General features: G+C 35.0%; 1 protein-coding gene across 1 annotated transcript in view; it reads left to right on the forward strand.

Annotated features, from left to right (window-relative positions):
* The window catches only part of COG6 (component of oligomeric golgi complex 6), a 149,918-nt gene that overhangs the window by 85,703 nt on the left and 37,252 nt on the right, over positions 1–26,963 (forward strand). The window contains exons 12-15 of the mRNA XM_072610437.1: positions 3,710–3,801; positions 6,792–6,909; positions 25,758–25,889; positions 26,262–26,429. Of these exons, the coding sequence (XP_072466538.1) occupies positions 3,710–3,801; positions 6,792–6,909; positions 25,758–25,889; positions 26,262–26,429 (510 nt within the window). The remainder of the gene's footprint in view (positions 1–3,709; positions 3,802–6,791; positions 6,910–25,757; positions 25,890–26,261; positions 26,430–26,963) is intronic.

A 26,963-nucleotide genomic window follows, 5' to 3' on the forward strand; every position in this document is an offset into this window, starting at 1 on the left:
TGTGTTGCCTTCATTATTTTAAGAATCTCTTTATACTGAATTACCATATATGAATAGTTAATACTGTCAGTTTAATGTGTCAAGCAGTTGAAATGAAAATCATACCTTCATTTTGCCTTTTAATGTACTAAGTATTTAATCATTTATCCCAGTTTATATTGATAGTAGTTTTCTGCTTTATCATAATATTATTTGTACTTTAAAATCCCATGTATTTATTAAACTTGTACCTCAGTGGTGCATGCCTGATTGGCTTTTAGATAATTTTGATGGATCTCTCATTTTATTAATGTGAGAATGGTCTCCATCAGTGCAGATTGTAACCTGCCCATACTTCCTCATCCTAGACAAATTCTTGAGCATAGCCTTCCATAAATTTTTTATAAGGCATCTTCTTAAAATGCGAGGACCTTCCCCTGAATATCTTAATCTGTAGCAATACAAATGGATTAATTTGCCATCTTTCTATATTCTCTTATACCTAGATTTAATAAGAGTGGGGTATATACCATGGGAAAACAATAAGGAATTTGATCTGTAGTCACAGGGTTTGAACAGTTTTCAGAAGAATTACATGTTATAAATGATCATATAGAAATATAATCCACCCTACTAATAGCTGAAGAATGCAGATTAAAACACATCTGAGATTTCACCTGATACTTTCAAAATTCCCAGAAGTTAGCAGAATGTGAGAAAGTCACTATTGGAGGGACTGTGGGAAGACAGGCACAAGTATGTGGTATTATTGGTGGAATTATGAATTACCCTAACCTTATTCTGGAATTATTTACTAAATTGGAATTTGCAGTTATTCACTAAACAGCAAAATTTCCATGGCAGCACTTTTTTGAGGAGGGCAAAGAATTAGAAATAATATATATATGTAATTTTGGGGGAATATTTGAAAAACCTTTGATATATTAATGTAATGGAATATTGCTCTGTAGAAAGAAGTGGCAAGAAGGACAGGCATGGATAGGTTATACTCTATACCACTGGAGGAAACTTTCAAATCAATTATCTCCTAAATCTATTTGAGAAGAAATGATGAAAGTAAAGAATATAGAGAAACAGGAAGATTTATATGAACTGAAGCAGTATGGAATAAGCAGAAGCAAAAGACAATATAACACAAAGACTATAATTATGTAAAAATGAAAAAGTCACTTAAAAGAAGTTAAATTCTGAACAATTAAGAAACAGCAGTGATCTTTGTCTAAGGCTGCACATATTGAAAATATTTTATCAGATGTAATGATTATATTGGATGTTTTTGCTTAGCCTCTTTTTCTTTGTTAAAAAGGAGGGTACAGAGCAGGGGGAAGAGTGAGAAATCCTGAAATAACTTTGATGTAAAAACAAAATACCTCAATTAAACTTTTTTTTAAATAAATTAAAAATTAAAATCTAGAGTACATATCAGAACATATCTGATGAAAAACAAGACAAAAACATGAGTGTTGGAAGTGAAAGGAATTATCTTGAGAAACTGTATTGAAATAGAATCAAGAAAAACCAACTCCTTTTTATGTTTCTTAGCAGAGGAAGGCTTTTTTTTCCCCAGTGGGTATAGGAGAAGCAAATGCAAAACAAATAGCAAAACATTTCTTAGTGCCCTTCCAACTTTATAAACAATTCTGTCACTAAAAATCTCCAGTATTAGCATGATGTGACTTGTCCTTTTTTGGCATTGTTTCTTTGTTGAGGGATTGTAGCTCACACTGTCACTTTTCTGGTGTCTGCTTATCACTGTTTCTTGTCTCCACTGAAAGCTTGTGTCTTATCTCCATTGCTTCTTGTCTCTAGTGATCCTCATCATTCTAATCACTGTTCTTTCTGCAGTTTTTCTCACTCTTTCTTTTTGTTCTCTCTTTTGCCTGGAAGGCAGGGTTTTTGCAGCTATCACCAACCAGATACTCCTTCCATGTGGCAGACTAATTAGCCTTAGTTAGTGGTGAGCTCTCACTTTGGCAGTTGATCTGAATCCAGACCTCCTGTTTTGAATCCCAGCTATATCAGTTATTGTTTTTGTGACCTTGAGCAAGTCACTTTGCCATTTTGAGCTTCAGATTCCTCATCTCTTAGAGGGGCAGAAAAGAGCAGGGGTAATCATCAAGCTCACTTCCTGCTCTAAATCCTTTAAATTCCTTTGAGGCAGCCATAGCATCATAGCACATAGGATTTGATCTTTAATTATCATAGCTGTATTTGTTATTATTGGGTGCTTTTCTTTGCCATCAAAAACTTGGCAGGAAGAGTGGTGTTTGGAGGGAGTTGTGGGGCACTACTTCTCAGTTTAGAACTGTTTAAAAATCATGAGAATTCTGGATATCACATAGCCAAATTCTTACTATAAACTTGTTAGACCAAATTGTATTTGTGAACATTAACATAATTCTGATTGTGAACTTGAACAGTTATACCAGACTTTAAAATGTCACTGCTTTAAAATGTATCAGACGCTATAAATCAACCATGAACGTTATTACAGTCACAGCCTCAGCATCTAAGAGAAATTAGTCTGGGTTTAAAAGGTATCCAACTGTGGAAAGTATGATTTTTAAATTAAAATGTCCTATTACCCCCAGCCTTTCTATGATGCTTATTTATGCTACTGTTACATACTGCTAGTAGCAAATGTATCAACCCTATGACCTCCTTAATGTGAGCTGGTAGCAATTGCATAACAAAGATTTTTGAGCTGCCTCTGTTTATAAGATCATAAATATATATGTAAAATTTAACTTGGATCAATCTCTTTTTGTTTAAATTATGACATATACTGTGATAGTTGACTAAAATTATAGGTGTTCCAATATACATTAGCATTTTTATGCTTAGAATTCTAATGTGTTATATATGGATATATACACAAATAGATACACACACACATATATACACACATATCTATGTGTGTGTTTGTATGTATTTAAACAATTTATAAGTTGTAATTTATAATCATTAGGAAGACATGGTACAACATAGGAAATAACTACACTAATGACAAAAAACAGCACATAAAACAAGTATAAATTTATTTAGTATAGATTTTACTCATAAAGTTTGAAGAAATGGAAAATAAGGGAAAGAACATTGTAGAATAGAATTCTAGGGAATGTCAGAGACAGCTTCTTGATGAAGAGGTGAATTTTGAGCTGTTTTAATTTATATAAATAATCCTGCAATTACTGGGGAAATATGTTGATGCTAATTTCAGAGATATCCATTTCCTTAATCTCTGGTTAGTCATTATTAAGAGGAAAAAGGAAAAAATCAGGTGTAATAATTGCAGGGCAAAAATATTTTTATAATTTCCAGATATTTGGAGTCACTATAATGTATTGCCAGTGATCATCTGTTGTAGTTTAGGGATTTAGCAGCTGCTTTTGCTATTCACTGTTGAATTGAAAGCCAGTATGTTCTGGTGCTAATCCATAAAATGATCTCATTGTATTGCCATTTCCAGCAACAACAGTCTCATACCAAACTCTGTGGAGAATAGCATTGTTATTGTGACGTACACCTGCTTTTTTTTCCTACTCTACCTTGGTATTCTCCAAACTATTTCAAGTTTCCATTCTATTTCTAGAATTTTAAAATATTATATTCATTTTTCTCACTGTCATTTTGTAATATGGATTGGTAAGGACATAAACTTGTACCTTTAGAAAATGTGCAGCTTTCTGTCCTTCTAATGTTTCAACAGGTCCGAATTGAACAAGTAATTGTTGCTGAGCCTGGGGCAGTTTTATTATATAAAATTTCTAACCTTCTCAAATTCTATCATCATACAATTAGGTAAGTGAAATCACTGTACTTCTTAACTGTTGAAATAGACCCGAGATTATCATCAACATAGATGCTTCTTCCATCAGAACAGATCCCATGTATCCATGGCTTTGTCAACCTGTGTAATGCTTGACCACTAGGTTCTCTTGTAGATCCTTCATAAGGAATGCGCTCAACAGTGTGGGGGCCTGTCCATCATTTCTTTTACACGTTGAGGGTATCAGTGGAACTTGATGGCTATGCATTTATAATTTTTCACTTGTACCACCTGACCATGACCAAACACTTCCTTTCCCAATCACACATTTCCTTAACAATATTCTTATACCACTTCTTGAATATAATTGGATCACTCACAACTTGGATTAAATCCTACAAATTTAAATTCTAATGCAGTCTAAATTTACATTTTCAAAGTTGATTAAATCAGCCATGTAATAATAATAAATCAGATTTATGTAATGTTTTGCAAAACTTTATATGTGTTTTATAATGGACCATCTTCATAATGTAATTCATACGAATTTACCTTGGATAGCACATTTTCCAAAATATTTAGCTAAATCCATTTTCAGTATCATATTACACTATTAATAAATAGGGTAATCCTGGCCCTTTACATGAGCAGTTTAAAAAACTTCTATATCACTTGCTAAAGTAACATGTGATGTAAAGGGAAATGGTTTATTTAGAATTATATTTTTCATTAAGGAATAATATAATAACATGCATGTTTACTCAACATTTTGCTTTTTCCATTTGGAAATATAAAATTCCTTATTTCCATGTAGAATAGAATCATGATTTTTTAAAAGAAAAAATTTAAAGTTAAATGCTTTAAAATGAATCTAAATAATTCTGCTATAATGTTATCTCCCAAACTTAAATTTATTATTGCATCACAGATAGCTCGAAGTAGTTTATACCAGAATTTCCTTATATACCTTATCATTCAATCATTCGTTCATTCAATATTTATTGATTATCTTCTCTTTGTAGAATTTATGCTCGTGGATTCCAAGAGGGAAATAAAATGTAAATGAACATCATATTTAGCCACATAGAAATTACAATCTAATTAGAATATGATACACATATATAGATAATTATAATATATAACATTATACTGTACATATGCTGGTCATTACAAAAGAGAGTGCTACTGATGGCAGAATCAGGATAGCCTTCATGGTAGAGGAGACATTTGAGTTATGCTTTATGAAAGAGGTCTGCTGGAATCAGATTAAAATGTAATTAGAAAATGTTTAACAAAACAAATAACAAAAACAATACAACACAAATAATGTTAATTTGTAGTTTTCTAAGTCAGTTTTGTTGTTGTAGTTAAGTCATTTTTCAGTCATGTCCAATTCTTCCTGACTCCGTTTGGGGTTTTCTTGACAAAGATGCTGGAGTTGTTTGCCATTTCTCTCTCTAGTTCATTTTGCATATGAGAAAACTGAGGCAAACAGGGTTAAGTGACTTGTCCAGGGTCATAAAGCTAGTAAGTGTCTGAGGCCAGATTTGAGCTCACAAAGGTGAGTCTTCCTGACTCTAGGCTCAGCACTCTAACCCCTACACCACCTACCTTTCCCTTTCCAAGTCCATATATAGCAACAAAGAGATCCTTTTCTATATTGATAAATAGTACTCCAACAGGCTAAGAGGAGAAGAGGACATTTCAGACATAATAAACAACATGAGTTGCACAGAGTGCAAAAAGCACAAGCAAGTTTAGGGGACGGGAGTTAGAAAGTAATCCAATGGCTAGAGAATGAAGTATTTGGAGAAAGTGGGTGATGACAGATTATTGATTTCCTTGAATTCAAGGCAAAGAATTTTTATTTTTATTCCAAACACAATAGTGAGTCATTGAATTTTGAGTAAATTTAAAATAGGTAGCTGAGTGTAGGTTATAACAAATAATTTTAAATAATAATATTAGTAGCCTCCCCTGAATGCTGAAACATACTTTTATAATAGCAAATTTATGGTTCTAGTGTGCGTTGATGTCCTGGTTTATATAGGTTTTTAAAAATTCAGGATATGTTTTTTGCTTAATCTAAATTTCAACCCATATAGCTTATAAAGAATTGAGAAATATTATATATAGATATGATGCTACTACGGTAGAAGAAATAATTGTAATTTCTTAAATAATCAGATATTGTTAACCAAAAAAAGTGTTTTAGCCTTCAAATATTAACTACGAAGTATATATCCTTAAAGGTAAAAAGTTTATTTGTTTTAAAAGTAATTATATATAGAAGAAAAGTAATTGCCAAACATGCCTGTAGTAGTGTAGTGTGCAGAACATAGCCTTATCTATCATTAAATAGCTTTCTTTACCTTAAACCAAATAATCATGAATTGTCTCCAATTTTAAGATGTTGTAGTAAAGTGGCAAAGATTTGGGGTTTTGTTATTAGTGCATAGTTAGTCCACTCTGTAATATTCTAAAATATTGAAATCACAACATCTCATCAATATTTATTGAATGCATTTATTCATCTTATAACTAAAAAGAAAAAAATTCATCAGTTTTAACAACTTTGCTTTTTAAATAAACGTAGAGCAATTAATATTCTCTGGGCTTTGCAGGTTATACAGTATCCAAAAAATATGAAAAGTTTGAATCTTTACTAGTATTTTTCCCCATCTTTGACAAAACTCTAATTCCAGCATGTGTATTATTTTTATTTTTGATAAATTAAGGACTTGGAGCAGTTAAAAGACATATGCAATATTTTTTTTGCATAAAGGATAGTACAAAACATTTATGGCCTTTCTTGACAAGCTAACTAAGGAAAGTGATCACCAACCTTTTTTAGTCATCTTTAAATAATAAAAAAAATCTTACCTTGATTTTTCACTCTGAAGTCCCAGTTTCTACATCTTTGTTATGTTATATGAAATTTTTTTAAAGCATTGCATTTGATACTCTGATATCTGAATGTTGTCCATCTCTGATTTGTGAAAATATATACTCCTCTTTTCAGCGGTATTGTGGGAAATAGTGCAACCACATTGTTGACCACCATTGAAGAAATGCATTTGCTAAGCAAGAAAATATTCTTCAATAGCTTGAGTCTTCATGCAAGTAAACTAATGGACAAGGTATGTCTTTGAAATATTGATTTAAAAGTGTGAATATGTTGTTTATATAATACATAAATTGTCTTATTGGAATTATTTTTAGTAGTAGAGAATTTCTCGTGATATATTCATATCCTCTTGAATGAAATCTTATAAGACCTCCAATTTGAGATGTCCAGTAGGCAGTTTGAGATACAAGATTAGAGTTCAGAAGAGATGCTAGTACTGGATAAGTAGATCTCAGAATCTTTAGCATGGTTAGCAGTTTAATTCATGGGAGGTGATGAGATCATCAAGTGAAATAGTATAGAGGGGGAAGAAAAGAGGAGCCAAGACAGAACCCTGGGGGAATAGCCAGGGTTAGTAGGATGTGGATCTAGCAAAATAGATTAAGTAGAGATCAGAAAAATAAGAGGAGAATCAGGAGAGAATAGTGTGATGAAAACCTAGATACAAGAGAGTATCAAGGAGAAGGGGATCAAATTGTCAAGGCTACCAAAAGACTGAAAAAGTACGAGGATCTGGAAAAGGCTATTAGATTTGACAGTTTAAGGATCACTGGTAAGTTTGGAGAAAGCAACTTCAGTTGAATGATAATATCAGGAAGCCAAAGTATAGAGTTAAGTGCGTTAAGGATAAGGAAGTTAGGGCACCAATAATAGACTTCTCAAGAAATTTAGCAAAAAAAGGGAGGAGAGATACATGATATTAATTAGTAGGTATAGATAGACCAAGTGAGGGTTTTTAGTGAATGGTGGCAACATGAGCATGTTGGTAGACAGTAGATAAGCAGCCATTAGACAGAGAGATTGAAATCATAATGCAAGAGTGGGGATGATAGAGGATGAAATCTGCTAGAGAAGATGGGATGGAAAGGGGTCACTTTGTGTGAAAAGGGTTTAACTTTGACAAAGAGAAGAGCTGGCCACCTCTTCATGGAGGTGAGGTAATGGCAGAGATCGTGGTAGAAGGGATCTGAGAGATGTGAGAGGAGGAGGAGGGGAGAAGTAGAAACTCTTCTTGGGAGGAGTGGGGAAGAAATAAACATTTACATAGCACCTACTCTTCACCAGGCACTGTTCTAAGCACTTTACAAATATAATCTCGTTTGTTCATCATAACTACCCTGACAGGTAGGTGCAGTTATTACCCCATTTTATAGTTAAGGAAACTGAGGCCAAAAAAGGTTAAATGACTTTTCCAGGGTCACATGGCTAGTAAGTATCTGAGGCCAAAACTGAACTCAGGTCTTCTTGACTGCAGGCTCAGTGCTTTATCCACTGTGTCACCAAGTTGCCCTAGTGATTTCTTGGTGAATGGCCTCAATGTTTTTCCACGAAGCAAAGATCTCAGCTGAGAGAGTGAGGAAGTTGGGGCCCTGGGACATTTGAGGAGGAATAAAAAGGACTAGAAAGGCTGCTGTGGTGAATGGTTTAATGAACTAATAAGGAATAGACTAAAGGATTGTCTTGGACAATGGGGCCCATGCAAAATGATGTAATAATATAAATTTGTAGTGGGCCCATCAACATGGATTTGTGGATTTTCTCTAGATTTGTTCAGTAGCAAACAAATAGGAAGGTGGGAGTTATCCAAGGCTGAGGAGTGTCTCAGAGCAAGATTGGCATGGCAGTAGGATAGACGAGTGGGGACTAGAGAGAAGGACATTGTGGAATGGAACTGATGCCCCAAGGGTTCAGTGTGGGGAAGGGAGGAGAGTGTAGCCAAGGCCCAGGGAGGATGAAGAACAGGATTTAGGGTTGTGAGGCAGGATGGGGGAATGAAAAGAGATTGTGATAAGATAAGGGATCTTGAGAGTTCATTGACATGGAGGTAGAATACTTAGAATCATCACCTATGTGTTCAGTTCTATACTGTCACTTTGAGTTCCTTTCCCTTTCTGTGTGTAGCTGGAGTGGAATGGAGGAATATGTCATAGGAAATGAGTAAGTTAAGAAACTGTGAAGTGAAGGTGTTTGAAGGGGTGTCGGTGTGTGTTGATGTTCCTTATATGACTGTCGGAGTTGGGGAGAGGAGAAAAACCATAAACCAAGCACTGAATTCCTTGAGGGAAGAATGCCAGTGCCCTGGAGGTCTATAGATAATACTTACCAGAATCTTGATCAAGTGCTAAAAATAGACTAAGTCTCAAATTAGGAGAAGTTACTGAGAGATGGTGTGCCAAGCCTAGAGGCCTGTATTGGGCTACCCGAGTCTTTCTTACCTGTCCAGGTCTTCGGCTGGCCACGCCGGATGCACGTATGAGAGAAAGGACGTTCCAGAGTCAAACAGGGGTTGAGCTTTATTACAGGGTTTCGGTTACAAGTGCAGGGGGTCTTCTTTCTTAGGACGAAGAGGGGGAGATTTCCTAAGAAGGCTAAGCTTAAGGGAATGGAAGTAGAAGTACAAGCGGGGAGAGAGGGGGAGGGGAGAGAGGAAAGAAAAGAAGCGGAGCCCTACTTTTCTCTTTGGCTCCACACTTGCTAAGAGAGAGCTTTCTGGCTTCCTCAATCCTACTTAATCTTCAGCCACACAGTTTGCATCTCAATACCGTGCTGTTAGGTAACTAGTGTGCTCCAATCCGGGACGACCTCGAGGGCAGGGAGACTCCACCCATCAGGTATCTCCGGGGGAGAGGCGGAAATACCCGAGCTAGCCGAGCTAGCTCAGTCTGACCTTCTCGAACCCCCGCTGTTCATGGAGGGCCTCGTAAGACTCTAAGATTTAGAAGTCCCACTTTTACCTGCCCGAGACTGTCCACACGGAATTGAGCTTCCAGTCCCAACAATGGTGGTAGAGAAAGAGCCTGAAATGGGTTGGAATGGGGAGCAAGGAGTATTCCAATAACATCATTATTACCAGTAAGGCAAGGGTTATGAGTGAAAGTGTACCTAGAACTTGGAAAGGGTGTCAGAGAAGCTTTGTCATCAAGAGGGAGCCAGATTTCAGTGAGTCAAAGATTAAAATAGTGGAAAGGTGAAAAGGTTAGGATGAAAGCAAGTGTGTTACCTGTGGAGCAGGCATTCCAAAGTGCCTAGTAGAATGCATGCTTTAGAGTGGGATATTGCAGGGAGGAATCAGTGGGTTGAGGAGATGACAGTAAGAATATTCAGTGTAGGAGCCAGGACAGCATTTGAATAAGAATAGCTAGCAGGTTTGAAATCACTGTGACTGGGAAAGTATGACAGGGTGGGAGTTTATTAATCATTAAGAAATGAGTTCAGGTTTGTTATCAACATCCCTAATGGTTCATCTGCTCACATATGGCAGTCCATTTTCCATCTCTGTGTCATTGCACTGACTGTCTCCTATGCCTTAAATTCACATCCTCTCACCTCCAATCATCTTCAAGACTCCACTCTAGCACTGCCATCTACATGGAGCTCTTCTTGATTCCCCCCAACTGCTACCTCTCCCCAAGTCACCTTGTATCTATTATGTATATATTGTCACCCCAGTTAAAATGGAAACTCCTTGAAGACAAGAACTGTTTTCTCTTTGTCTTTTTGTCCTTATGATCTAGTACAGTAGCTGGTACATAAATTCTCATTGTTTGATTAGCAGACTGATTTAAGATCTGTTCCAGAAGTTATTTCCTATTGCAGATAATGTATATAAATGTAGTGTCTATTTTTAGTCAAAAATGAATGATAACATGATAACAATGTAAATGGTAACAATAATTCTTTTAAAAAAATTCATCCCTATATGTTTTCCCAAAGTCACTGAATACCTTAATATAGAAAAATATTTGATAAGTTTTAAGAATTCTCCTAAAAAGTTTACCAGAAGTACCCTTCACTCTTTTTTTGTCTTGGTCTACCTTTGCACATTCATACTTAGCATGTCCTTTTTATTTACAAGGATGACATCTTTTAGACAACAAAAGATAATATTGGGTCCATCAAATTGTAAAGGAAATAATTTAAAAGTAGAGACTAAAATTAGATGAAAAGTGATTGATGATCAGAGGATGCTAGAGTTTATGTGAATTTTTACTTGCCAACACATCAGGACAACTCAGACCCAGGGTAGATTACTGAAGATGAGCCAGGTAACACACCAACTGGTAATATATTATCTCTTGAGATGTAAGTCCTGTAGGGTTGTTGTTCTTGGTGGAGAAAAGAATGATGGGAGTAGGCAAATGATCAGATGCCCTTACTGAGTAGGCCCTGGTGTCCTAGTGTCTTAATCCAGCCATTTAAACATTTTGGATCTTATTTAGAAATCTTGGCAATGTTTTGGGGCACAGTGAAAACACCACAGTGTCATCTACAAACTGGAACATCTGGAGGATCTCACCGTCAATAAATAATCTAAGCCTAACTCAGCTTGGTTCACTGATTCATGTTCAGAATCAGAGCAAAATGAGACACATATCTTATATATTCTTATCTAAAACTTTAAAAAAAAATTTACCTAACAATTTCATGGAAAGGATACTCATTAAGGATATAATATTGGTTTAGGTAGATATGCCCTTCTCCACCCCCCATCTCTGTATGCAAATTTGTCTAGTCAGCAGGATATGTTGGGTCAGGTGGGTCAACTGGATTACCAACTCAGGTCACTTCTGAGTGGGACATCTGCCAAGTCTGCATAAAACTGACTTTGTCAACTAGAAAGTCAAATCAGTAACTAAAGCTTAGCCTCCTGGACCATTCAAGTGTTGAGCATAGCTTTCTAGCCTTTTAAGGAAAGTTAGCTCATACTTCTTGGCAAGACCTTAAGGAGAAACTAGCACAGCCTACACTTCAGGACTTCAATAGCTATTATTCCTACATATTATGGAATCCACTCTTGATTTGAACTATATATTGAATCTCCTCCATAACTGATACCTTTGGTGAGCATATACCTGTATCCATGTCTTATAACTTAATTTTAATATCAAACGTAATTATCTCTGTTGCATCTCAGTTAATTTTGATGTATTTATAAGAGACATCTTTTTGAAGGAGAATTTTTTTACAGTGATATTTTGCTCTACTGAATCACATGCCTTTGTGTCAACAACAGACACAGGTATCACATCTTTAAACCAATTTTGTGCTAAATAAGATGTGTTTCTTATGGAATATTGCTTGTAAAAATTTTACCTGTTCCCTTAATCAGATATATCCTTTGTGCATATAGCTTCTTTTCATAAAAATTATATATAGATGGGAAATTGGCATATGATTTAATAATTATATTCTTCTGGCTATCTTTTTTTTGAAATAATAGGTCTGAGATGTGTTTTCCATGCCTTTTAGTATTTTTAGATAGTTCAAAAATTGACCTTTCTATACTCTCACAATTATCGTACCTCCAACACAGATTTCTGTCTTTGTCCTCTTCAACACTAAATCATAACATTGGAGGCCAAATGTGAAGATTTTGCTATCCTTGATGGCTTTTTAAAGTTTGTTATGAAAATCTTTGCAGATCTTTTCTATCTTCCATTTGTTGTCATCCTTCCATTTTCATCCTTAAATACTCTTAAGAAAATTACTTAGGGGCGGAGCCAAGATGGCAGAGTAGAAAGATGCATGTACTCTAGCGCTTCCCCTACAACCCACAAAATACCCATAAAAATGACTCTCAACAAAGTATAGAGCAGCAGAAGCCACAGAACAACAGAGTGAAAGAGGTTTCCAGCCAAAGGTTACCTGGAAGACCAACAGGAAAGGTCTATCTCACTGGACGCTGAGCAGAGCGGAGCACAGCCCTGGCCACGTAGCACTGGGAAGAACAGGACCTGAACAGACCTCCAGGAAGAGCTCCTAGCAGGGAGGGTCCCAGATACTGCAACCCACAAGTGACAAAGAAAGCACCAAAAGTCAGTGGGGGAGGGCTTTTCCAGCTGAACGAGAGTGAAGGGGGTTTCTTCAGCAATAGCCCCAGGCAATGGCAGAGGCCTCTGCAGCAGACTGCAGGCAGCAACTGAGGCCAGGAAGCAACCTGAGTCCCTTGTTCAGGCAGCCCAGCTTAAACCTCTGGCAGTAGGGAGCAGCTGATCTAAACCCCAGCCCTGAATGACAGCCCCACCCTTGCTGAAAGCCCAGGGGAACCAAGCAGTTGAGTCTAATCTCTTAACAAAGGGTTTAGAAGTCAAGTAACTAACTGAGAAAATGCCCAAAAAGGGGAAAAAATTAAGACCATAGAAGGTTACTTTCTTGGTGAACAAATGTCTCCTCCCATCCTTTCAGATGAGAAAGAACAAGGCATACTGTCACAGGAAGTTAAGACCCCTGCCTCCAGGGCGTCCAAAGTGAACTTTAATTGTGCTCAGGCAATAAAAGAGCTTGAAAAGTGAGTTAGCGGCTTGCTAAAGGAGAACCAGAAAAATGCTGAGGAAAATAACATCTTTAAAAAGAGGCTAACTTAATTGGCAAAAGAGGTCTAAAAAGCCAATGAGGAGAAGGAGGCTTTAAAAAGCAGAATTAGCCAAATGGAGGAGAAGGTTCAAAAGCTCACTGAACAAAATAGTTCTCTGAAAAAGAGAATTGAGTTCAGAGAAATGAATGACTATGAGGTAAACTGAGCAGTTAGAAAACAAAACAAAAAGTATGAAAAAATAGAAGATAATATGAAACATCTCATTGGAAAAACAACTGATCTGGAAAATAGATCCAGGAGAGACAGTATAAAAATTATGGGAATACCTGAAAGCCATGATCAAAAAAAAGAGCCTAGACATTATCTTCCATGAAATTATCAAGGAAAACTGTCCTGATATTCTAGAACTGGAGGGCAAAATAAATATTGAAAGAATCCACGGATCACCTCCTGAAAGAGACCCGAAAAGAGAAACTCCTAGGAATATTGTGGCCAAATTTCAGAGTTCCAAGGTCAAGGAGAAAATACTGCAAGCAGCTAGAAAGAAACAATTTGAGTATTGTGGAAAGACAAGAAGGATAACACAGGATCTGGCAGCTTCAACATTAAGGGATTGAAGGGCTTGGAATAGGATATTCCAGAAGTCAAAGGAACTGGAATTAAAACCAAGAATCACCTACCCAGCAAAACTGACTATAATACTTCAAGGAAACAAATGGTCATTCAATGATATGGAGGACTTTCAAGCATTCATGTTGGGAAGACCAGATCTATATAGAAAATTTGACTTTTAAATACAAGAATCAAGAGAAGCTTGAAAAGCTAAACAGTAAAGAGAAATCATAAAAGACTTTCTAAAGCTGAACTGTTTACATTCCTGCATGGAAAGAAAATATTTATAACTCTTGAGACTTTTCTCAGTATTTGGGTAGGTGGAGGGATTGTACACACACACACACACACACACACACACACACACACACACACACATGTAGACAGAGAATACAGGCTGTGTTAAATCAGAAGAGATGATATCCACAAATATATATATATATATATATATATATATATATATATATATATATAAAATAAAAATTAACCAGTGAGGGAGGAAAATCCTGGGAGGAGAATGGGAGAAATGGAATGGGGCAGGCTGTAACTCATAAAAGAGATAAAGAAAAATTTTGTTCAATGGAGGAGAAAAAGGAGAAGAGAAGAGGGGAAAAGTGAAGCTATTCTCTCCACATATGGCTTAAGGAGGGAATAACATGCTCACTAAATTTGATATGAAAAGCTATCTTATACTAGAGAAAGTAGGGGAGGAGACATGGGGTGAGGTGAAGGGAATGATAGAAGGAAGAGCAAATGGGAGAAGGGAATAACTGGAAATAGGCACTTTTGGGAAAGGACAAGGTCAAACAAGGGAATAAAAAAATAAGGGGGGATAGAGTAGGATAGAGGGCAATACAGTTAGTATTACACAGCATGATTATTATGGAAGTCTTCTGCAAAACGATATATATTTGGTCTGTATTGAATTGCTTTCCTTCTCATTGGAGATGGGGAGGGAGGGAGGGAAAACAAGGTGGAATTCAAAGTATTAGAAACAAATGTTGAGAATTATTATTGCACATAACCGGGAAATAAGAAACACAGGTAATGGGCTATAGAAATTTATCTTGCCCTACAAGAAAAGAGAGAAGATTGGCGATAAGGGAAGGGTGGGGTGTGATAGAAGGAAGGGCTCATTGAGGGAAGAGATAATCAGAATGCAAGGAATTAGGGGATGGGGGGAGGGGACAGATGGGGAGAAAAATTGGAGATGTTACAAAGTGATGTAAAAGCAATTAGTATTAAAACAATTGGCCGAATTAATTACTGAGACTAAATCAGAGACATCTTTAGATTGGGGAAATGAATTTTAGTCTAAATCTCATAGAGGCAGGTAACTTCGAGTAAAATTTGGCATTGATGGAGAAGTTAAGGTTTTAATGATAAATTTGATTTTATGATTGTTTTTTAAGCAGGAACAAGTATAGAAAGGCAGGTAAGGCACTTAAGACTTGTCTCAAAAGATGTTCCTTAGCCAATGTGAAATTATATTCATATCTGACACCTGGTCGTTGGAACTTGCTATTTTAAGATGCTATGAGACTATTAAGTGACTGTTCTTTGGAGTCTAACTCCAGGTATGGATAGCAAGAAAAGCGGTCTGAGCTTCCAGTCCATGATGCTAGTAAGCCTGTGAGACGCTGGTAGGAACTGAAAAAGGTGATGTCATGGGAAGGGTAGGAGAGCGGCTATTCAGCCTGGGCTGAGGTAGGATTCTCCTGACTCAGTTTTCCCACTGACACCTGGCAGACCCTAAGCCTCACTGAATGCAAGCTGACAATCTACTCCTGCCTGAAATTGACATGAAGTTGGGGAGATATTTTTTCCCTGCAATGTCCCTATTCTTAGTGGCAATTTCCTATAGTCAAAAGGTTTGTAAGGTTAATACCAGATCAATTAAATTATAGATTGTTGGTAGGGGAACATCTGAGGTCAAGTCTGAAATTAAGCTATTAGACTTAGGACTTTAGATCAACAACAATAAGTTAGGATACTCTAATTCTTAGTATTAGTGTGGAGATAATTAGGTCAAGGGCTTATGAAGCTAGCATACATAGTTATTATTTGTGTCTCAGTTGGATACTGTTAAAAAAAAATTTGTTTGTGGTCTATATTGTAAATGCTTTAAAAGAAATATCACCTGACCAAAGGTTGGAATTGTTTTATGTGATATGAACTGTGAAAAATAATAAATAAATAAAATGACATAATATTAAAAAAAAGAGAGAAAATTACTTATTTGGGGCTCTTACTAAGTTTTTTTTGCATTAGTAAACTTTTACCTGTCACCGTTCTCCATTTTATGAGACGATATTGTTCATAACTTTTCCACCTTACTTTTCTGTAGGATTTTAGAAATAAGTATATCTCATAAACTGGTTTTGCCCAGAGATGGCTGTTGTAGCTCCACTTGGCAAGTAAGTCAGCTATTTGCTAACAAGCATTTTTGTTTGTCCATTAGGTCTTGGATTTATTGATTTACTTCAGTTAAATTCTCCATGAAATTGTAATAAATTAGTACATATCTCATTTTTGGCATTAATAGCTTATTTTATTAGATCAGGTCAAAGTTGTTTTAATATATATTTTTTTTCATTTTCATTCTTCTAGCTTTGTATTAATTTTGATCCTCCACCAAGTCAGCAGTCTGCACAGGCTGATTCAAGAATGACTCCTACCTCATCATTTCCTCTCTGTTGGAATATTATTTAATTTTTGTGATATTATTCAATGTTCACCATATTTAGTGCCACCTAATTCTTTTCTTAATGGAAATATTCATGATGTATAGATGGAAAGTGTTTGTGTAGACAATAAGTCACTGGCCTCTCATTTCTTATCTATATTTCCATCCTTTTCCCCCCATTCCTTTGGAACAGATGTTAATGCATAAACTACAGTTATTTTAATGATTCTTTTGCAAATCATGAGCATTCCAATACCAGCTGACCAAATGTCTCAGGAAATGATAAAACAATGTTTCTTATTGCTTTCTGAACAGATGATATAAGCTATTGAGCCAGCTCCTTCACCTACTGCAAGGAGAAATTGTGAGTGATCTTTCTGTTTACTCACACCTTCCTTCTTTCCTCTAGTTTCATTTATAATGCACATAGCAAGATTAATATGGTATATTTCTTCAGTGCTATGTTCATTTGTTGTGTGGACAGTGGATAAAAATCTCACATCTAAAGTAACAGTACCTGAATTAGTGTGTTAGGTGGTTGAAAACTGTGATTCTTACTACCTTTTGCTATTTGTTGAACCTAATTTTACCTTTGTCTGTTATTTAGACCTGCCCCATAAATAATGGGGACATCTGACTAATCTATGAGGTAAATCAAAAAAAAGGAATGAAGGGTATATTGGTTTTAATGTGGAAGAAAAAACAGGGATAAAGCATTTCCTACTTTTATTAAAGTTTTCTCATAATTTACCATACCCTTGTGCTAATTTTAACACTCTACTAAATTTGGAGGGAAGAAAAACAGGCATTTATGTCTTTTCCTTTCACATGTGGTAGTAATCTAGGTGAATCAAGAGTTTCATTTAACTTTAACTTTTCATATAATTTTGCAGTGAAGTTCAGTCTTTTTCATTTTATCAGAAAACTGCTACAAAAATGTGGTGCCATAAGTTCAGAATTATTTTACTCTTAAATCAAATGGAATATATTTCTTTACAAGCCCTTGCCCAAACTCAGACATTTGGATAATTTTCAAATATAGTAAAGGAAGGACTAACTATTCTTCAGCTATTTTTAATAGTTGACAGATAGTAGAAGCACAGTAAATAATAAATTTAAGTTTAATAGGAAACCTATATGGTATTTGAAGATTTTATCCTATTCAGAAATATCCAACTTAACATGTTTCTTTTATAAAAGCCCATTTGTTGATTTCTTTATGAGTATATAAACTTTTCTAAGAAGATAAGTAACATCTGATGTTGTTGGCATTTTAACAAATGTTACAGTCTCTGCTATTCATAAACAAAATGATCATGTGTTCATTAATCCATACATTAACTTTATGAAGTATGTGTTTAGAATTTATTGACCATTTTACTAGTGAGAAAACTATGCCACAAAATTTTTTTTAAATAATATTCATTCTTCTCTAAACTATACGTGCTATATACTGGAATCTCTCTTTTTAAAATAACTGTGTGGTGTTGTGTCCCTGAAAACATTATTCAAAAGTGTATTTCCATAGTCCTCTTATATTAAGATATGTCAGGAGAGGTGTTTGGGCTTTCTGGAGGGAAGGAATTGTAAAGATACCAGAAGCACACAAAGCCAAGGTTAGCCACTTCTGTATTCACTTCCTGCTGCTAATTTTAGTGCCTCTTTCTTAAATCTCTTTATATGAGTCCTCTAATTTTCTCCTTGTTTACCTTTATAAAGGCTTCCCTAACTTCATATCACTGTCTATAGCAATTTTCTATGCTTTGGTTGTAAGCTCCTTATATTGATCTGTTAATTAAGACTATTACCCATTTAGGTTATTATTTTAGTATATTGTAATTAAATGACTAAAGATAAAGTTGAGTGTGAAATTTCAGTTTTGTTTGTGAAATTAATGTCATTTAAACACTCATCTTTTTTATTTAGAACATTTTTATTATAAAAATCAGAAAATAAATTTTTTGGTGATAGAACATAATTTTAATTAATTGTTTCCCTGTTCAGAATCATCTATTAGAGATGATATGAAATACTTAAAAACTATTTGTTTGAAGAATTTAAACAGAAAATAGATCCTGGATTCTAAAGTGCAATTTATTTAAAGTGCTTCTCTATTTGTTTAGTGGCTACTCACAGCTGCCAGATTCCAGAGGATTAAGAAAATCATTCCTGGCTATTCACTGTTAATTTTAAATGGACCTCTTTTACTGCAAATAATAATGTTAAATTACAATTGTACTCTTAGTTTAGTGAGGAAAAAAATAGTGAAAGATTGCCTAACTTAAAATGAGGTGATATTGTATCTATTGTGGTTTGTCTATAAAATCTATACTTTGCTAAATTTGAAGTTACGATTGATTTAATAGTACATGAAAGAGGAAGTAAAGGGGTCTATATCTAGCCAGTACTTCCTCTTGAATATTCCAGCACCTTATATCCTGTTCTTAAGTAAAAGGAACATCTTCAATTAAATTGAATTCCTGAATCTTTTTCATAATGGATGTTTCCTAACTTTGTGCTCAAATACAAAATTTAAAGCATACATTCACTAGGCCCATACTATTTTTCTTAAAATGAAAAGATAGATCAGCTTCTCCTATCCGTTTTGTTTCACCCATTGAGAAGCAAATGCTTCTCTAAATGAGTGATAAGGTAAAACAATCCAAACTAAGAAAGGAAAAAAGGAGTCCCCATGCTGTAATGGCAAGCAAAGTAGGATCCTTTGTTGTTTTTGTTTTAGTGTAATCAAGTGCCTCTGATTGAATCTTGCCTTTATCTACCAAGAGTCTTTACTAGGTGTGAAGTACAGAAACAAGAGTTTCTTTAACTGGAAACAGCATTATATATTTTTATTGTTAATTATTTTAATGTGATTAAAGAAGATCTTCCCCACCCATTAATGGGCCTACCCATAAAGGGGAGTTTGATTAGGGAAAATTTGTAGGAAGGCCTACACCTTTTGTTAAGTTTCTAATGAGGTACTTGGTTCTATTGGGTTGTGATGCCCTGTGGCTCTAAAAAATGTATAAATACTCTGAGGGTGAGGTTTTACTTTGAGGCTTACTGACTAGAAGTGTTTTGTTTGGCCAAATGAGACTCTGGGAAGCTGCTAAGGAGCTGCCTTCCCACTCCCCTCTGTGGTAACTGGTTAGACAGTTGGACCTGTCTGTTGATCTGTGATATATTTATTGCTTGTGGTCAGACAATTGGAAGCCTGTCTGTTGGTCTTTATTCCTATTCTTGTATTTTTCTCTATTGGTGAATGATGTATGTGCTTGATTAAAGGAGATTCTTAACTCCTCAAAAGTTACCTTTCCTTTTAGAAAAGCAGATCAATGAACCTGTAAGATAGCAGGCCCCCTTGTGTATGTCAGGGTGCTTACTATGACACATGTAAAACTTGCATATATAAATGAGATTTTCTTGGAAGTATCAATATTTTAGACTAAATCATAGTACATAAAAAATAACTAGATTGAGATTAAACACAATGTTTATTAATTATCATTCCAACCAAAAAATTGTAATTCTGCAAACATAAGTCCTGTCAAGTACAAATCTCTTGGGACATATAGGTGAGTAGCTATTTGAAAATGATATGGAAAGTGAGTATTTTTGCCCAGTTGCTTCTTGATAAAACATCATTTTACCCTCCCCCCCTCAAAACAAAACAAAAGCTTGTTGGAAGCCATGAGGATAATAGAAAAATGTATTAGACAAATATGATGGGAACTTACCATATACCAACTAAAATCTTTTTCAGCTTTATCTTTAACTTGGTACTCGAAGTCCAGTTCAGTCTCACTGTATTCACTATTGTTCCATGAAGGCAATGAAACTATCTCAGAAAGGCCACACATTAGGTGTTCATTGTTTGTTGCCTTGCAATTGAGCCTGATATAAACTTAGGTTTCCACCTTCTCTCATATAACTCCATGTGCTTTCATGTATTCTATGCCCTTAGTCAGAGTGAACTAACCACACCTCTTTTGAGATATACTGTTTTCCTATGCTTATGTTTTCCCCTAATCAACTCAGATTTTTAAAATCCTGTCCATCTAACAAGATCATACCAAATGCTACTTTCCTTGATATCTGTCCCCCAGAATTATGTTCTCCTAAACTGTCACATCACTGTATCTTTTTTACTCCCTATCTCATTCTCCTTTACTCTGCTGCCTTGGAAAGTCTGGAGAAGGCAGGGTCAGTGTCCCTGTTACCTGTGTCTTCCCCATAACATTTGATATAGTGTTTTGAACATAATATGCACTTCATAAATATTTTTCACATAGAAATAAAATGACCAAAGCATAAAAAATATATGATAGATTAATTGAATGAAGCAGAAGAATACAGAGAAAAGGGATAGCAATTTGAATAAATACTTATTCAGAATTAATATCACATTTTGGGGCAGTATATAAAAATGAATGAGAAATGGATTATTAAGAGTATTATACTGTAAACAGGCTGCTCTTGGTCAAATTAAACCCATTTGCAGGATAGTTTGACTTTAATTTGGAAAAAAATAGATTACAATAATATTTTCATTTCTAGCATATACCTAGCTCATGTCCACACTAGTTTCAAATTCTTTATTGCCATTTTTTGGTTTCTTTAGATTTTGATATTCTTATTTTCCAAATTATCTGTATCTTTTTCTTTTTCCCTGTTTCTTATAAATGATTTTTCTTCCTCTTAAACTAGATTGGTTTTATTAAGTATCAAGAAAATGAACTTTATTACAGGCAAGGAATTCTAGGTCTTATTAGCAAAAAACAGAAGAAGTACTTTTGTTAATAGACTTTTTAATTGGGTTGGAAAAGTGCCAAAAAGAATAGCCTTTAAAAAATGAAAGTTGTGACTAAAATTAAAATATGATTCCTTCTTATAAGATATATCTTCTGCTTTTGTGTTTATTAAAATTTTCACACAGGTACAGAATTTCTCTTTTGATACCAGTGCTGATCACCCACCTCATAGATTCAAATACCCAGATAGAAAGTCCTAAGCAAAAAAAGCCCTAAGTAAATGTTAATCTTTTTATTTTATTGATTCCTAGAATTTGGAGACTGGCTCAGGAAGGTTAATTTGAATCGGAAATTCAGGTCATAGACAAGCATTGCTTTTATGAGCTAAAGGCTTCCTGTATAGAAGGATGAGTGCCTGGGCTCTAGGAAAGTATCTTAAAGTCTAGTCAGGATCCCAAGAGCAGACCCTTTCTCTATGACAACTGGTCCAATACACTGACAAAATGAGCCATGGGGTGAGCCAGACTCTTCTGGTCCTTTTCTCCTTTTTCTCTCCAACCAATAATAGTATTCAAAGATGCTAAAATATAACTCTGGGTACAGAGGAACAACATCTTTCTTCCCCACCTACCAGTGTCTCATAAACAATGAGAAGCAAGGACAAGTGGTGAAAACTCATCCATACTTGTTGGAAATAGGGTATTTTTTATACAGAAAGGAAAATCTGGGAAGCCATATTTGTTGCTTTTTCTACACACACACACACACACACACACACACACATACATACTCGTACATGCTTACACAAACACCTAGTACAGGTCCACTTTAAGGTGTAAGTTTGAAAACTCTGTTATTTACCATCTCTAACTCTCCTAAGATCTCATTCAGTTATTCATCGCATTGATTTTTGTGTCAACAGAGTATTAGAAACGAAATAGGGCACATTGATTAGAAAAAGGATGAACAAATTGTGCTATTTTAATGCTAAGGAATGTTCAAATGTGGAACAATTTATGTGAAGTGATTTGGAGAGAAGTAAGCAGAATGAGGGAAATAGTATGTTTGTTCTATGTATACAATTGTACAAACAGGAACAGTAGAATGAAACTGAACTTGGTATGATTATAATGGTCAGCTTTTGCCCTGGAGAAGGGATGGAGAAATGTAATCCCCTTCTTTGGTTGGCTATGGGTGTGGAATGTTGCATATGATATTAAGCTGGTTGATATATCAGTTTTGCTAACTATTTTTTCCCTTTGTTACGATGATAGAATCACTGAAAGGAAGCATGAGGGGAGAGGTATGTCTAGAAATGACTAAGGTAAACTCAAAAGGCATCAGTAGAACTTCTAAAAAATTCACTAGGTAACCTTACTCCCTATGATAATGCCTCTGAGTAGGACTCTATATGTACATGGAAGTAATATTGGGGGAGCAGGAATACTTGTTTATTAATTATAGTTATTATTGTTCTTAGTCATATATCCTTTCTTTTCTATATATCTTCCCTCCCCACCTCTGAAAACAAAGACCAATTTGGTTGATGACTTTCCTATATGTTCGCACTGATTTCTTTAGTCATCTCCATTCCTTTCCTTCTTGTTGGAATTGAATTTTAAGGTTTACAAAGCACTTTCTTCAAAATAACCTTGTGAGGTAGGTTTTCAAAGTATCAGTATCCCTGTTTTGCAGGTGTTGAAACCAAGTATCTGAGTGGGAAAGTGAATTGTATAGGGTCTCTACCCTAGTGTATTTGAGCCAGGATATGAACCTGGTGTAGACTGGATTTTGAGTGTAAGCCTCTTTCCACTATGTTGTTCACTTGTGTCTGATTCTTTGTGACCTAGCACATAGACCTAATATGTTGGATACTTTTTGACCTGAGGGACTTATCTTTCAGCATTTTAATACTGTCTGTGGGGTTTTCTTAGCAAAGATACTGTAGAGGTTTTCCATTTTCTTCCCTAGTGGATCATCTTTTGTCAGAACTCCTCCCTGTAACTTGTCTGTCTTTGGTAACCCTGCATTGCATTGAGCTATGTGAGCCCCTGTGCCATGACAAGGCAGTGATCCAGGAAGGGAATTCCACTATGCCAGGCATCAGAGAGCCAGTTCAAATACCACCTCTACTGTCCATGTATATTCTCTAATTCATTAATTCAGTTAATACTTACTAATGCCTTATGTTGTACAGAGCACTATAATATTATAGTTATAATAATAGCTAGCATTTATGTGGTGCTTTAAGGTTTTCAAAGTGTTTTACAAATATCTTATTTGGTCATCCCACAGCTGTTGGGAGACAGGTGCTATTGTTACCCCCATTTTACAAAGGAGGAAACAGGTAGACAGATGTTAAGTGAGTTGCCCAGGACCATAGAGTTAGTTAGATATCTGAGGTTGGGTTTGAATTTAGGTCTTCTTGACTGTGGATCCAGAGCTCCATCCACTGAACCACCTAGTGGCAAAGTAAGAATTTAGAAAAGACTGTGTGTCCTAATATTAAACTATATAACAGACTGAGAAGACACAGATACTGATACCTAACATAAAATGGTACATGATAAATGCATGTAACTGCAGAAGCCATCTTTAGGATGACAGTTTATTGGATGAGCTGCATTCAAGTAGCAGTTATCTTCCAGATAATTTACACAGTGCTTTTACTTTGGTAAGATTTTTGTGAACATATTTTCCTTTTAAGTCAAAGAATAAAATTAAATTCCATTATACTTTTCTTCTACCATTCTACACAATTTCTGTGATTATTCTCTTTTGGTTAATAACAGAAAATTTGGCCATAAATGGAGATATTCCCTGAGCTTTCTGTTTCTAAGTACCAGTATTTTACATTTTTTAACTTAAAAGATATGAAAATTACAGACTGAATTTTTGGTCTTAATTGCTGAAATTATGTAGTTACAACAAATTATAACTAACTGCCTACCCATCTAGCCTTCTCAGCACTACTCTAGATGCTAAGCTTTAGCTTTCATTTATTAAAAATATTGGAGAACCAGGACTAGCTCTGTGTTTGTGTGTGTATGTGTGTATTTTAGTATATACTTTGTTATATAAAACCTATATTGTAAATCTTCTTGCCATCTCATGTCAGAGACCAACATTAATTGTGAGTAAATTTCTTTGCAGGGTCATCTGTATATCACTTTTTTAATACCCAAATGATAGCATTAACTTGGATTCTTTTGGCAGTTCTTGATATGCCTAATTTTAAAAAATATGTATGTCCATGCTACCAGGAACAAGGTAGTTAGCTAGTCTGTGGACTCATCTAAGATCTCAATATTAACTAATTCTAAGGTCTAGATTCTATTACATTGATGACATTCCACAATTAACAGTCATGTTTTAATATATTCTTATTTCTTCCCCAAAGGGTATTAGGGCATCCTAACAAATGCCTTTTTAATTCAATGGATGTGGCTTGCATTTACATCTAATTGTGCATTCCTGACCCATATTTTGTGTTCTAGGATCAGCTTCATAGACCCTGTAATCTATGAATGTGTGTATTGGGATAAAGTTGAGATGGGAGTGGATCTCATCTTGATGGGCTTTTGCATTTGGCTCTCCCACTTGCTAGATGACCTGCTGTGTGTTTCCTTGTGCTTTGTGCTCAAAGCAAAAAGAGCACACCATTTCATTTCCCACTAAAACAAAAATGAAATGTTAACCTGCAGTTCATAAAATTGTTTTTCCTCATCATATCTTTATTTTCTGGAACTCAGTATGTTTTATTTTATTGTTTAACAAATAAAACAATTTATTCAACAAAAATTATCATTGCTTTTAATTTAATTCAAAATAATTTTATTGTGTCAATCTAATAGTATTCAAAGATGTAAATGAATCTGTGATGCCATCAGTCTGGGAGTTCCTTCCAGTGATTCAGATTGCAACTCATCCATTTTTGCCCATCCTGAATGACTTTCATTTCTGTCTTTCTTCCTCCCAAGAATTCACCAGAGGACTCCACCTAAAAATGGTGGAGGCCTTCCTGATTTCCCCTGACATCACACAGCTACCAGCAGAAGACTAATGTCTCCCATTGGTCATCCCTCACTCTTGCCATTTCATCAGTTCATCTTCTCTTTCTGGAATAGGATATTATTTAATGTTCTTTAATGACTTTCTTTACTCCATTCTCCTTCAGAGTTCCATGTTGATTATATAGCCCTGTGAATAGACTGAGCACAAGTCTCACCAGTCATGGAAAGACGTATCACTAGTAGGCTGGTTAATAGTGAAACTTTTTTTGGCCATGGTAACCTATAGAAGAAAGATATCTAAAAGCTGACATTTTAATTGTTGGAAATTTCAGAACAAAATATATAGCTTTGATAAAATTTGGGGTAAACAATAGAATTGATATGTAAGATATAAAACCTTTGTGCATTTTATCAAAAACATCTTTTTTGTTTATTGAAGTTTACTGAGTAAATATAAATAATGATGAGTGATTTATGTTTCAGGTTGAACTCCCACCACCTGATCTTGGACCAAGCTCTGCTCTAAGCCAGACACTTGCATTACTGCGAGAAGTTTTGGCATCTCATGACTCTTCAGTTGTGCCTTTAGATGCTCGGCAAGCAGATTTTGTGCAGGTGTGTTGCCAATTATTTTTTTAATTAATTTTGTACTTCTATCGCATAGTCTGTTTAAGATTTAATGACATGGTATATAGCAAAATCTTTTTAACTACCTCTTTCTTTCACTTGTTTTTTTTTAAAATAAGTCAACTTATTGTCATTAAAAAGGTCAGTTTGTTCAATGACCATACAGCTATTTAAATTCTAAAAATATTAAGTTTTATTAATCATATCTTTGGAAGTTTTCTTTTTACTTTTATATAATCTTCCTTCCTTCTCTGCTTATTGATACTGAAGTACTGTCTCTGTATTCTCAGAGCCTAGGAGAATAGAAACTTGCTTGTGAACTAAATAATGTACAAATTATATTTCCCTTTCAATTTTTAGGTTTTATCATGTGTTTTGGATCCTTTACTCCAGATGTGTACTGTGTCTGCAAGTAATTTAGGCACAGCTGACATGGCTACTTTCATGGTCAACTCATTGTATATGATGAAGACAACACTAGCACTCTTTGAATTTACTGACAAACGCCTAGAAATGCTACAATTTCAGGTAAAGTTAATGTTAACTTTACTTTTTACTGTAACAGTTTTTTTTCTCAATTAAGGGTTTTTAAATACTTTCAAGTTAATAAACCTTTTATCTGACACAAATATAGAGATGAGTGGATTAGAAAATATTTTCCACATTTGATCAGGATCTTACTTATGGAAGATGAAACAGAACTTCTCTGATTACATAGAGGTAATCAGTATGTAGATTTCAGTCTCAAACTGTAAATAATGTGAAATACTACTCAAAATCTGGAGCTAGTACAGGAGGTGTTAGAGAGAGCAGATATATTTTTATCTAAGTGTAAACTAGTGTTAGGCAAAACATTAGAAATCATTATACCATTCACACTAGTTCTACAAACCAAATGGTTATCACTTAAGCTTCTCTGTGATGCTTAAAGTAAATGAAATTATAAAATGTACTCATAAAAACACTAATTCTAAATATTGATTTTTGATGGTAGTTAATACATTTTTAAGGAGTTGAGAATGCCATAAGCTTGTCATACATATTTAAATGATTTAAGGGATA

The sequence above is a fragment of the Notamacropus eugenii genome, chromosome 5 (genome assembly GCF_028372415.1).
Source record: "Notamacropus eugenii isolate mMacEug1 chromosome 5, mMacEug1.pri_v2, whole genome shotgun sequence".
NCBI lineage: Eukaryota > Metazoa > Chordata > Mammalia > Diprotodontia > Macropodidae > Notamacropus > Notamacropus eugenii.